Raw genomic sequence first — 13,937 nt, forward strand, 5'->3', positions numbered from 1 at the left:
ATCTGTAGAGCATGACACTCATAAGCTTCCCCTGGACAGCCAGCTCAGCATGTAAATCTTGGGGGTGGGGCAAGAAGTGCTGCCTGCTGCCCTTTCCATGGATGGGGGGCCCTTCTACGTGTGAAGGGGGTCCTTCAGAATGGCAAATATAACCCACAATAGCGGACAGCAGGCAGTATGAAAAAGCTCTGAAAAGGCAACGCTGCTATGGAATTTGCTGCAGGCATTCGGCATCTTCCATATACAAACATGCAACCCTGCTTGTTGGTACACAATTGGCTTGGAATCACCTTTGATGCTGAATGACAAATAGCTACTGTGTTCTGGGTTCTGGAGGGTATCTTGTTTTTGGCAGCTAGTTTGTAATCAAAGTCCGGGGCGACTAGATCTTCCCAAGCTCTTTTTGCATTCAAAATCTAACACCACTGAAATACTCAATGTCTTTCCCCTCATGGTGAAGCGGCAGGGAGAGGAGTGATTTGAGCAGAAAGCTGCCCACTGGACAGTAGAGTGGTACTTTCCTCCATTCAAACTCACAGCTGCCCACAGCACCTTTTGGTTTGAATGAGACAAACAGAAAACCCAGGAAAGAAGCTCTCAATTATTGCCACATCTAATTTGGGCCTTGGTTCCCATCCCAGTAAGGGCTGGTAAGTTTAGAGAAGATTTTACGGTCACTTTCCTGGCTACCCTATCCTTGGACAAAAACCTAGAGATAAAGGGGTGGAGCAACTCTGAAGCACAAAAGGTCCAGTCTGTATTGCAGATCTTCTAATGTATTGCAGCCTCCTTTTAACTTGGAATCACCACGGCTTCTCTCCTCCACCCCTTCTAACATCTACTCAATTTATGGTCAGGTGGGCACTGCCAGATATATGGCTCCTGAAGTTTTGGAATCTCGAGTGAATCTCGAAGATCTGGAGTCCTTCAAACAAATGGATGTTTATTCCATGGCTCTGGTTTTATGGGAGATTGCCTCCAGGTGTGATGCCATAGGAGGTAAGTCTATACCAGCAGAGCCCCACTTTACAGGTCTACTGGGCAAAACAAATATGGCTGTTCCAACAAGAAGTTGCCAGAGGGAGGTGGGAGCAAACCTTAGTGCAGAGAAGCTAACCTATGGCTACCCCACCCTAGATGTTGATGAACTAAAACTCCCAATATTTCTATGACTGCCAGTCATGTAGGCAGAGGCTGATGAAAGCTGTAGTTCAGCAAACATCTGGAGGGCCACAGGTTAGCCATTCCTGCCTTAGCAGAAGGACGCATTTCTCAGATAGAAGGAGGGCATCTCTTGCAAAAATGGGTCTCAGTTAGCAAGGCCAGGAAAGGCTCCTGGCCTCAGGACTCAAAAAGCCGCACTGCCCATAGCCAAGGCAAATAATCCTAGGATAGATGGGCAAATGACCTATCTGAATAGCATGGAGATTTATGTGGCTCCAGTGGAGATTGTATTGCCTCTCCACTAGGAAATGATTGTACCATTTTATTATGTTAAAAGAGGCGTCACTAAGAGCCTGCTAAAATGAAAGAAAATACCAAGAAGATTGAAGGAAGCATTTGGAGTGCGAATGGCCACTAAAGGAACCCACGTTTCATCAGCAGTAAAAAAAAACACATTAACGGGGATTAATTTATCGCTTTAGCATTTCCCGCTACACAATCAGGCTTTGAAGTGGTAGAAGCAATGCTAACCTTTCCTGCTAATTCAAAGTGATTTGGGCTTGTGCTGATTCTAATTCTCATGAGATGCAAGTCCAGACACTAACATGTGGAACAGTCTACAAGGGCAGTGTATGTGAAATCTATGGGCAAATGTGTTAGCAGGATGGTGGGGATGGGGAGCTATACAGCACTGGTGCAATATGGATTCTGGTTCATTTATCTGTCATTACATTTATATCCCACCTTTTCTCCAAGGAACTCAAGGTGGCATGCAAAGTTTCCCCCCTTTCCACTTTTATCCTCAAAACAAACCTCAGGTTAGGCTGAGAGGCAGTGAGTGGCCCAAGGTCACCCTGTGAGCTTCATGCCTGAGTGGGGATTGGACTCCTGGTCTCCCAGGTCCACCACCCTAACCACTACAACAAGCAACAACTACTTAGCGGCCTCTGCTGTGTCCTACAATGTGGTCCATTAAGGAAGTACCTGCTGTACATCCACCCCCACCCTGCAACTCCACATCTCAAACACAACCCAGTTGGGCTGTAGGTGCTACTACTTTCAACAGTTCACAGGTTTTAAAACAAACTGTGGGCATCAACCAGCCAATACCGTGCTGCCAATACGAAATGAAGCAAGCTTCTTTTCTGAAACATACAGTGGCATTTCGACAAATCTTTCAATGTGCTGCCTGAATTTAAAAGTGTCCCCTGTTCACAACCTGGTTGCCAAGCTTTGTTATCAATGAACAGTTCTTCACCAGGTACAGCTGCAAGCCGCCACTAGAGGTAGTTTTATTATCCATTTCCTGGTGAATGTTCTCGGTGGCACCACAGCACTGCCCCGACAAGTACATAGTCAAGGTGTATCTAAATTGCACGCACATCTAGCTAACATCAACGCTGCTTCCTCGCAGAGGTGAAGAACTATGAGCTACCATTTGGATCCAAGGTCCGGGAGCAACCCTGCATGGAGGTTATGAGAGATGTTGTACTGCATGGTCGAGGGCGTCCAGAGATACCTGGCAATTGGCTGGTGCATCAGGCAAGTACAAAAAAAGGAAGGTAAAATTTATGGCTTTGCCACGAGACCACCTTCTTTTGCCTACTCCTCCTCTTGAACTGTTTCCATTCAAGCTTATAACTGAGAACTGGTGCCCGAGTTTGTTTTCTTCTTCCCTCCTCATCCGTTTTGGCTTCTTTTCTTTTTAGATCGTAAGCCTGAGGGCAGGGGCAGTCTTATTTGTTATTGATCTCATGTTATTGATCTCTGGAAGCCTTTTCCTCTGAAGAGCAGTGCAAAAATGCTTTAAATAAATATTTCTGAGCAGCAGACCTAGAGGTGTGTGTCTACACAAACAACATTTGCAGAAATCTTGAAGCCCCCCCCCCAAAAAAACACTGTCCCCCTCCCCAGGTTTCTGAGGCAAAATGGAGACTTTGGGGGAAATTGAAATTAACATACTTACTTATCAAACCTAATACATTTTAACATAAAATGCATCCTAACTTGGCATAGTACAATTTTATATTTGGCATAATGCAGAGAGTTGGCCTCTGTATGTTTACTCATAACTAATACTGATTCTGTTTGGTGGGACTCTCAAAGTACCTATGATTACAGTCTCAGAAGAATAAATGCTTTACGTTTTGTACAAGCACTTTTGCAAATGCACCCAGTATCAAAGAGCACAAGCTGTCAACTGCTACTGTATGCTGCCTTGTACATTTTCTCATCTTAGTTTTTTTTGCAATTTGAAGAGGAAAAAATAAAAGCTAAAAGAAGAAATCAATAACTTTGTATTAAACAAAGTGAAGTGTGCTCGGTGGACAAAAATGGCCTCATATAGTCACAGTCCTCTCATGAACAGTCCTCTTCTCCTCTTAAGGCGTTGTCCTGAGAGATGGGTCCCCCCCACTTTCCATTATAATACTGCCCAAGACCCTTCCAGTCAATTTTTAGTTGCCCCAGCAAAGATGGCGCTGGCTCTGGCAGGACTTGCACATAAGCTACCTGGACAAATGAGGCAGGACAGAACCTTCTGTTTCCCCTGCCTGGTCAGCTCTGTTGGGCTAGTAAAGCAGATCATCTGCTTCATCTGTTTGACTGGCTTCCCATACTGGCTGCGGAGGAAGTGTCTTCACTAATCACCAATACGTGCCTGAAAGAAATCAAGATTTATTGCAGCTTTCCCAGTAAATCATCAAAAATATTTATGTGGGTGATAGCATCAAGCAGAGTTTATTTTTTGGGAGGTGAATAGAATACGGTGTCCCTCAATAGGGAAAAGGAAATCACGCACAAGGTCAAAAATCATGTTCCTGAGCCAGTAACGCACACTGATTGCTCTTCTTTTCACTTCAAAAGTGGGCAATAATTGTAGTGAAGCAGAAGGAAGAGCACGGAGGAAAGTATCAAAAATACAACGCATGTCCTTATTTTGATGCCCTGTTCGTTTCGTTCCCCCTAGATTTGAGATTGCTAACTTCCCAGCTTCCTTCTTAATTTCAGGGAATGCATTTCCTGTGTGACACCATCACAGAATGCTGGGACCATGATCCTGAAGCCAGACTCACGGCTCACTGCGTGGCAGAGCGGTTCAACCTGATGGTGCAGACGGATTGCGATGACATCCTCAACAACAACAACAGCAGCAGCAGCAGCAACCACGGCAGCAGCCTTGGTGATGAGGCAAGCAAAATGGGTTGCCCAATAGATGAGAATCAAGGGAGTGACAGGAATAGCCAATGACTGGAGAAAGAAATAAAAGCTGGACAAAAGCACCAATGGGCATGCCACTCAGAAAAAAATATATACCTCCCCCAAACCCCATTTAGTTCTCTGAATGAATAAAACGTATTTATAAGCCCTTTTAATTTACTAGGCAAAAAGGCAGAGTCACTGTATTATGTTCAGCACGCAATATAAATCATTTTATACTTATTTTAAATGTATAACACAAAAAAATCTTTATTTTTAAAAAGATTCACAATTAATAGGCATTTTTTTAAAAAAAACCATCCAATGTTCATTCTTTACGAGGGGGTAAGGCAGAGTCTTGACCCTAGCCTGTTACTAGATCACACAAGAAATTGCTGGAACCATTAGGTGTTAATCAGAGAAGAACTCCATTCGCTTGCTTTTAAAAATAAATAATTTTTTCTATTCACACAGGCTTCCAAAGTTTTGAAAAATTTGTTACATCTCTCAGACTTTGAAGAAACCCAATATTGATACCATGTTTATTCCTAAAGTTAAGGTTTGACACCTAAATCTTTCTGCAAACTTTCCTTCCTAATTTCCACTACTGTCATCTCAGCCAAAACCCACATTTTGTCTAACCAGCTTATTTGTTCTTTAAGCTGTTCTTTCACTTCAATAGAACATCTATTAAATTAGAACTCCAAAGGAACGCAATGTGGGCTTCCGAGTAAGAGCCAGGGCTTTTCAGCATCCCACCCTTTCCACAGGAGTACCATATGCCACCTGAAAAGCCACTTGTGAAAGTCACTGCTCTCTTTGGACAAGACAAGGCATTGGCTACTGGATGAGGAAGATCTCTGCACAGGCACGGGGCTCTCTGGATTCTGGACTAAGATTGCAACTGTAAGCATCCTGGGGAACTTAAGTTCCATTGAAACCAACAGGAGATACTTGAACTATATATATTTATGTTTCACAGTGACAGACACTGGCTTGTGCAGAAACCTGGCATTCTGTAGCAACTACTGGCAGATTTCTATTTCTTTTGTTATTTTGAATGGGCTTCTTTACACGAAAACTATACAACAAGTTAATGGAAGCATATAGCTTGCCTACAAAGCACCATCTCATCTTAACTCGCAAAAGCTGTGCAAGCTCTCTATGAAGAGAAATCTGGATGCTTCAGAAGTGGCATTTGTGTCATCTGCGTGTTTGAATAGACCAGAGCAGTGTGGGACAGGAGAGAGAGAGAAAGCACAGAGATATTCTTAAAAGCTCACAAATTCTGAACTGGAAAATCCTATTCCACAATTTGAAGCTGAATATGCTGTCAGCATTGAGCACCACATTGCTATGAACACAGACAAAAAACAAACAAACAGTTCTGTTTGGTAGCTTTATTTCCTTCCCTCTCCATTTTCTCACACATGGAATTGTACACTAGTCGCATTAAGATTTCAGTGCATTTCACAGCAAAAAAAAAAAAAAAAAAGGTACAAGGGAATCTTAAAACATGTGCATAACCCTCCCCCCCAAACACTTTTCAGACTTTGTGGAAAATGAGGGCGGTTACTTAACCGCTCTCGGGTGCATTCGGATAACCTTTTCCCTTAATATGGAAGAAAAAACTAAACACACTTGACCAGCACACACAGAGTTTGAAGGTTTCCATGATGGCAGGGAGAGGCCCCACTGTTGACACAAACCAGAAGATGACCGATAATGGTATATACACTGATTGGAAGACTACATCAGAAGAAACAGAGTAAGGCACCACTCTTAGAAAAATTAAGGTAGCTTGTAGTAACAAGAATGAAAGCCATAAATCAGTACTATTCTTAATTGCCAGCAATTCTTAGACTTCAATAAAATATCGGTATCATAAAAAACAATGGACGTTTTTACCTGAACATGGTTTTCCGGTATCAGATTGCAACTGGTTTTTGTATGCAGTCCCATAGCAAAAAAACAAGCCTTCTCAGGTGTTGTAGAAAAACCAAAGTGACGGTCTTTGTACTCAGCGGGCACAGAAAGATGTCTGACTCGGAACTTACACAGAAGACAAATGAAATCACTTGCCTGGGCAACCTGTAACACTGACTCTGTCTCAGAGATGATCCATGGAGAACAGTGAGTGGGGGCAATGAGCTAAAGTATATATAGAGATATTTAAAAAAGGACACATCAGTCAGGTCTGAGCTCCAGTCTCTTCAAAGAGACAGAACATCTTCAGGGTATTTACAGCAGTTTGCTAAGGAAATGAAGCTGGCGGGAGGTTAAGGGAAATTCTAGAGCTAAAAAATTGTTCTGAATTTTACTGCTCCCACCTTTCTCTCCACAACTCTTTCACATATAGGAAACACCCCATAGTTACAATTCTAATCTACTTTAGAATGTTGTGGGGGGTGTTTTTAAAAAAGGTGTGGTTTACGTGACTCCCTCATTCTTCCACAGCCATGCACACATTGCCTCCGAAGAATAATTACAAAAAGAAGTGTCAAGTCCTGATCCAGACAGTTCAATAACACTGATTCCAAGGTCAACTTATGAAGAGCTTCCTCTTCAAGGTTTTCAGCAAGAATAATAATTCAGAGCAGCAAAAGGTGTTTCTCTATACGGGCACTGAGTAGTTCAGAAACAAGTGGGAAATGGAGCACAGATTGGGAAGAACTGTTCAGCTATTACTCCAGAAGCAAGTCCACTTGGGCAGAACAGCATAGCAGCTCTGAATGCTACTGTTTCTAGAAATATATATATATATATATATATATATATATATATATATATATATAAACATCTTAGGCAGCTTTTGCAGTAGGTGTGCTTAGAAAGAATACAATACACAGTTCAGATAAAATCTTCAGTGCCATATAAAATGTTTTTTGAAGTGGGGGGCGAGAAGACATACCTGGTAAGGTTCTCTCTCGCTATCTTTTGATTTTCTGCAACTTTAAAGTGCCCTAGTAGTTTATTCCATTATGCTTACTTAATTTTGTGCAATTGTATAAAAATCCCAAAGGACTGTTAGTGAGACACAGCATTTTGGAAGTTGTAGGGATTAGAACAAAAGAGAAGAATAATTTTGAAGAAATGTCATCTAGTTTGTGTCTGCTGGTTGATTTTGTACGGCAGGCATTCTTTTCCAAAGAGGGTTGTAATAAACCCAGCCCTCTCCCTGCAATTCAAACAGAGAACAAGATTACTCAGTTGAATAAAAAATTTCCATGTAAATTCAATGGCAAATGCTAATTGTCCTAGGATCTGAGTAGTACACTACTGCCCAGAGACTGACCATAACCATAATATCTGAAACCACAATTTGATCCTTCTCACTATCCACAGTTTAAACAAGCCACAGTTGCCTGAGTTTGGATACCCACAAATTTCAAATCAGAAGCTGAATGTACAGGTACAAAACTGGAGAGTTGGAAGGGGACTATATATGCCTGAGGCTCACTATGACTCCCTTACCAGAAAACCAGAGCTTTCTAATACATCTAGGAACACAGGTGACCATTGTTTTCACCCTGGCATCTGATTGGCTACTGTGAGAACAGGAAGGAGTAGACAGGCTCTTTTTATGTTCTTCTAGGGAGCTGCCTTACACTATGCCAGACTATTGATCCATCTAGCTCAATATTGCCCACATTGTTTGGCAGTGGCTCTGCAAGGTTTCAGAGAAGAACAGTCCCAGTCCGACTTGGAGAAGCCAAGGACTGAATTTAGGCCCTTCTGCATACAAGTCAGATGCTCCAACGCTAAACTACAGATGAACTGAGTCAGTGTGTAGTCTGGCCCTTACAAGACAAGAAAGCCTAATTTTGGACTTCCTCCCTAGGCGCTAGAGATTCTTCACCATAGTAGCTAATAGTTCACTAGGAGATCCCTTGTTCAGATCTCAGCCACAGACTCAGGCAGTGGCTTCAGACAAGTCACAATATCTTATGCTTGCAAGATAAGGATAAGAATGCTAACCTACTAGACTGGATTGTTACAAATGTGACTTATTAATATGAAGCCAAATCTACAGTTCAGTTCCAAAAAGAAGCATATACATTGAGCATGTAGAGAAACTGAAGTGAAGGCATTAATCTATCAAATAAAGTGGCAAGAAAAATGTTCCAGCAGAGGCTATTTATATTCAACTATCTTCTGTTTATATGTGAGCTTTTCAAAAAAAATGCAAAGAACTAAGCAGAGGATTTTTTTATATTTATAGAGGCAAGCAGTAGCCCCTATGACATGCTGGAAGGTTAGCATTTTAAATATTCGACTTGTGTTGAGTTACTTACATCTTTGACGAAGTACTTAGTTTGCCACGGTTCTCCTGTCTCAGCCCGAAGTCGTTCTTCATTTCTCTGCCGTTCCTCAAGTGCTTTCTTATGCTCTGTCGCCTTATCAATGTCCCCGTCCCTCAGAGACTCTGTCACATGTTGCCACAGCTTCCTGAATTAAAAAAGGTACAGCTGACTTCAAGCTCTCTTAGCAGGTCAGTGTCTTGTCAATGCTTGCAGCACATGAGCAGAATTCACAGCTATAATCTTGGCTCCTCTCAGATTAAGAATAAGGTGAACTGAAAGGCAAGAAGGAACTGCCACCACATCCTGGAAGTGCTTTCTCTCCAGAAAAAATTATGAGAAACTTGCAGTGCAATATAGAATATAGCTGTTACCCAACTGAAGAATAAAAATGCATGGCAGCAGTGGAGAATCTCAGTGCAGCCACATTTAATGGAAGTGCCAAACCATTCTGTGAAGGACCTCTAATTCTCTGGGCCATTTTTTGAGAGAGCCTCCTATGCTCATTTTGGTTTTTCTTAGGTTTTCCTAACACATTTTTTAAAAAAGAAAAAACCACTTTGGCTCCCACAAATATGAATGAAAAAGAAATGCAGGCATCTAAGTGTACACAGTAAGTGTTAATTGCGAAAACATAAAAGAACTTCTCTTACCTGGATTCAAATGCCCCTTGTTTCTCAATGGGTCGGACTCGTTTTCTTGTGACAGACAGCTTTGTCAAGTCCATGCATTTCGTCTCTCCATTGCTGTAGGTGAATTCAAGGATGCTATTCCATTCCCCTTGCACTCTACAGACAACAGTGTTGGTAGCATTCTGTTTCACCTCACCAGTAACCCTAAAAAAACAGCATTCAAAAAGTAAAATGTGACAATAGCTGGATTAGCCCATGCTCTGTATTCATGTAGGGTTACAGCTCACATTGTGTTATTTCTTTTTAGAAACAGAGGAATACATGCAAGTTCCAGTACAGCAAGATTTGAGTGCTCGTCATCTTCTTTGCAAATGTGTTTTAAAAAGCTACATTTCTAATGTTTAACTGTGCAGCTAGTTCAAAACAGTTTTCAAAAGAAAATAGTAAACTTAGGAGCCCATTAATTATTTTTGCACTCATCTCTTGCATTTTACTTCTTTAAAAATCATTGTTTTCTATTGATGGCAGCTCAAGAATTTCATGCCATGGAGGGTTGAGAGAGAGAGAGAGAGAGAGAGAGAGAGAGAGATAGACTTTTAAATATGTGGCTTGCCAATTAATACTGAACAACAAAGTTTAATGGGAACTCCACCAAATTTGCGAAATCTAGCGTACCAAAAAAGGAGCATTTTGCTTACAATTCAATGCTAGATGAGTTTCTGGTGGTCTCCTCTAAGCTTTCTATGATAGGAATACATTAGACTGGATAAACGTTCCTCTGCATCCAGGGTGGCTACCCTGTGGCCCTCTGGCTGTTGCTGGACTCCAACTCCCATCAGTCCCAACCAGCCTGGCCAATGGTCAGGCATAAGGGGAGCCGCAGTCCAACAACCTCTTGAAAGGCTATTGGCTGGCCACGGCTACCTTAACATGCTGATTACAGAGAAGTATTGCAGATTTTGGATTAAAGAGAAATATGCAGTTTTCCCAACATCCTGTTAAAAATACCAATACCGACCAATACTAAATATGAAATAGTGTCTAGATATTATATTCTATTTTAGGTAAAACTCCCTGAAACTAGATGTTTCCCTAGCATTATTTTAAACCTAAGCAAATGCGAATTGTACTATGGAAGCCAACTTCTGCCTCAGCAATTCAGCTGTGCACAATACAGTTCCGCTCAATAAAAAGTATTTAATAGTAAAGTTCTCTGAAAAATCTATAGTAACATTATTTTCATTACAATATCAACTAGCAGCAGAGTCACTATGACAGCATTTTCTCTCTTGTACTTATGACTACAAAAAAGCTCATACAAACACTAACCCAAAGTCCCATTGGAAATTGAAATGACAAGACAAGTGCTTTGATGTATTTGATTTACTTGAAATAGTTATTGACCATATTTCAAGGCAAATGCTCTCTCAAGGCACTTGATATAGAAGCATAAAATTAGGAAGCACAATTTCAATAGCACAACACAATACATAACATTCTGCTATTATTTTCCACTATTTCCCTGCCAGGGGCCAGAGTTCAATCAATCTTCTGCAAATATTTAACTAGTTAAATAAATCAAGATGGTTTTAGATGCTGAAAATCTAGTTGAGATTCCTGCACTGCGGGGGGTTGGACTAGATGACCTTGAAGACCCCTTCCAACTCTACAATTCTCTGAAGATCCTTTTCGAGTTACTGAGACTCTGACTTGAAAGCGACATTCCAGCAAGCACCAAAAGCATTTCAGAAAAGGTTTAGCTTCCTTTTAAATGTCCTTCTCAAGTTTTCAGAACAAAGTGGTAAAGTGGCTTGCTTAGATGAGCAGCAGCAGCATACATGGACTTCGTTTTTACAACATCCAGCCCAAAAGAGGAAGATGAAAAGATGCCATTCCCATAAGAAAGTTACCTGCAATTGATTCTGCACTACATTACACAAAACGCCTGCCAACCATAAATACTTACCGGTGAAGCTTGCCGCCATAGAATGGTTTGGTATGGAAAGTAATACTTGCAGAGTATCCCGTTTTTGCACAATTAACACTGACTTTTCCTCCCAGTTCTACCCAAGGGACAGTCAGAATTGACCGAGCATATGCACAAGGCAGAGAAAACGTGTATTCCTCTCCATGGTCCAAGAGATTTAAAATACCTGCGAGACAAGAGAAATTCACATCAGCTCCACAATAACAGAAACAAATAATTCATACTCCCCGTACTTATATTAGAGGATGCAGAGAACCAGGACTTTTTTATCATTTAGTATTATCAATGATATACCACTTACTTAAGGTGACAACAGCCCTTTTCTTTTAACTCACAGAGGAGCTACTTGCACTAACAGTATAGGGTTGTATCCAGCCAAACTTGTTTATTTATAAAACTATTTATATACTGCTATTTCAAAAAGTTATCAAAGTGGTTTACAACAAAAGTACATAAACCATGCAGCAAAAACCATATTAGAAAGATTAAAATCAGTTGCTGTTCCGTTAGTGCAAGGACTTTTGCCTGTGCAATATAACTTTCTCCCCCTGAGACTCCCCCCACGCCTGCAAATATGCTCTGGAGGGTTGGGAGATCCCTTGGAATAGATGGGAAGAAGTCCTATTGCAAAGATGGAAATCCTTGCTCTAACAGGAGTTTGTTGTATATACAACCCATAGTATATGTTAGGAAATTATGATCATTAATTGTAAAGACAGAAGATATACCCCCTGTTTTCCTGTGAGAGATAAAATTCATTGGGATCATCTCCATTTGCATTTTCTACTTAAGAGGCCAACATAGTTTAGAACAGTAAAGCCTATGACCCTCCCCGCCCCCCCCCCAGCACAATTCCTCTACATTTCTGAGGCTTGCTGGTATCTATGTCTTACTGTGACTTGTCAAACAACCCTACATTACAAAAAACGTCTCCACTGTATAATAAGTTGAGCAACGGAGTAAGATTAGTTTTGGGTGCAGGATGGACGACATCACCTCTCACAAGGAACTAGAGCAAAGCAACAGTTTCAGAAAAAGGGGTCTGTGCACCTGAAATTCTGTAGGAAATATCTGAAATTAACAGAAATGTGCAATGCAAAAGAAGCAAAGAAGAAACTGGAATGCATACTAGGGCCAGGACATAGGCATCATAAAAGAAGACACAAAAGACATCATCTGGAGACAAACTTTTTTATCATTTTCACGTGCTACAAGATTTCCGAACTTGGTCCCAAGTGCTCCCAAAACAAGTGAGGTCCACTGTAAGTTCTGACAGGACTGGAGCCTGTCTTCTTCTCTGGCCAAGAGACCAAAGAGAGGTTGCCCTTGGAAGGAGCACCTGATCCTGTAGTCTGTTGCATCTGCAGCTGGCTGGGACAGAGGGCATAAAAGCTCAGCTGCACTTGGGTGTTAGGCTTGGCACCAAAAGGGTGACACGAAAGGGGCTCATTCCTCATAAGGTGTCTGTGCTTCTTGCACAGGGTGAGAACCGGGACAGTGAATTGTATGACTGGAGAAAGTTGCCAGATTCTCCCAGGGCAAGAGCCTGCAGTGTGAATATGAGGCAGGATTGGAGTGTGGCAAGGGCTGGGTGGTAAAGCTGTTCTTAACCAGATAGATACCTTCTGGGATAACTGATGGGTAGTAGTACATTTTTGTTGTTGGGCTGTTATTTATATCATGGGCTTGTGAAGAGCCAAACATGGTTAGGGAGAGAAATGGCTATGGGAGACAAGTTATCACAGAAGTCGAGGGAGAGGCTATTTACACCTTGATTCTTGCTCCCCCCTCTCCCATGGCTGGGTTCCTGGTGGTTCATCTGCTGTGGCCATCAGCCTGTCCATGGTGCATATGAGACCTGGGTGGGCAAGCTGGGAGTTGACCTGATTCAGCTCTGTCCACCTGACTACAGCATCAGCACAAGCTACAGAGATAGGGTGGCAAGGAAGTGGATGTGGCTCATAGTACCGGTACTTCCATCTACATCACTAGAAAAAACCCTGTCTTGGAGCTGGTTGTTAGGGCCGGTACCTGTTGTTGGGCCAAGAAGACAGTCAACAAGGGTCACTGCTGGTTTACCATCTAATCTGCTGCTCACCAGCTTATCTGACCAAGCTGATGGGCATGGTGATGGAGGAACCCCTAAAAATAGTCCTGGATGATGTCAACATCCACGCAGAGGATGCCTCAGGTGTTCCTTTTCAGGACTTCATGGCCTCCATGACAGCCATGGGACTGTCCCAAGTTATCAGTGACCCAACACACTGGCCAGGGCACACCCTCAATCTGGTCTTTGCTCCAGATGGAAGAAGGGGTTGACTGGAAGTAGCAGGGGGCTCATGGTCAAACCACTTTCTGGTGAAGTATTGTCTAATGGCTTTGATCCACCCCTGGAGGGGTGGGGTACTGAATTAATGAGATTAATGGAATCCAATGGGTGCCTAAATGCCCTGGGCCTTTTTCCCAGTGAGTAGAGCAGACAATCTGTTTGAAACTTAGTTGCGCTGTTGAACAGTGAAGCACAATGAGCTCTTGAAATGGCCATCCCTGAGCATCTCTGGCACCATGAAGCCCTGCCTTCACAGGTTAGATCAGTGTTTCCCAACCAGGCGCCATATGGCCCCTGGTGGCCCCCAGGATATTCCAGGGGGCCAA

General features: G+C 42.2%; 2 protein-coding genes across 6 annotated transcripts in view; one reads left to right on the forward strand and one right to left on the reverse strand.

Moving 5' to 3' along the window:
- Positions 1-8,722, forward strand: part of LOC309539371 (TGF-beta receptor type-2-like) — a 34,310-nt gene extending 25,588 nt beyond the window's left edge. The window contains exons 5-9 of one of the 3 annotated variants that reach the window (XR_014222834.1): positions 858-999; positions 2,579-2,706; positions 4,174-4,353; positions 4,837-5,268; positions 8,585-8,722. Coding sequence is in view for 2 of the 3 variants with exons in the window: in XM_082235509.1 (XP_082091635.1) it covers positions 858-999; positions 2,579-2,706; positions 4,174-4,353; positions 8,585-8,665 (531 nt within the window). In the remaining variant the exon portion in view is untranslated. Of the gene's footprint in view, positions 1-857; positions 1,000-2,578; positions 2,707-4,173; positions 4,354-4,836; positions 5,689-8,584 lie in introns of those variants that run through there. The other 2 variants (XM_082235509.1, XM_082235510.1) reach the window with 2 other exon arrangements.
- The window catches only part of OSBPL11 (oxysterol binding protein like 11), a 43,335-nt gene continuing 36,171 nt past the window's right edge, over positions 6,774-13,937 (reverse strand). For all 3 annotated transcript variants that reach the window (XM_082235322.1, XM_082235323.1, XM_082235324.1), the window contains exons 10-13: positions 11,262-11,448; positions 9,317-9,499; positions 8,658-8,811; positions 6,774-7,540 (exon numbers count right to left, since the gene is read on the reverse strand). In XM_082235322.1, the coding sequence (XP_082091448.1) occupies positions 7,463-7,540; positions 8,658-8,811; positions 9,317-9,499; positions 11,262-11,448 (602 nt within the window). In that variant the 3' untranslated portion in view covers positions 6,774-7,462. The remainder of the gene's footprint in view (positions 7,541-8,657; positions 8,812-9,316; positions 9,500-11,261; positions 11,449-13,937) is intronic.

The sequence above is a fragment of the Podarcis vaucheri genome (genome assembly GCF_965113315.1).
Source record: "Podarcis vaucheri genome assembly, chromosome: 1".
Classification (NCBI taxonomy): Eukaryota; Metazoa; Chordata; class Lepidosauria; order Squamata; family Lacertidae; genus Podarcis; species Podarcis vaucheri.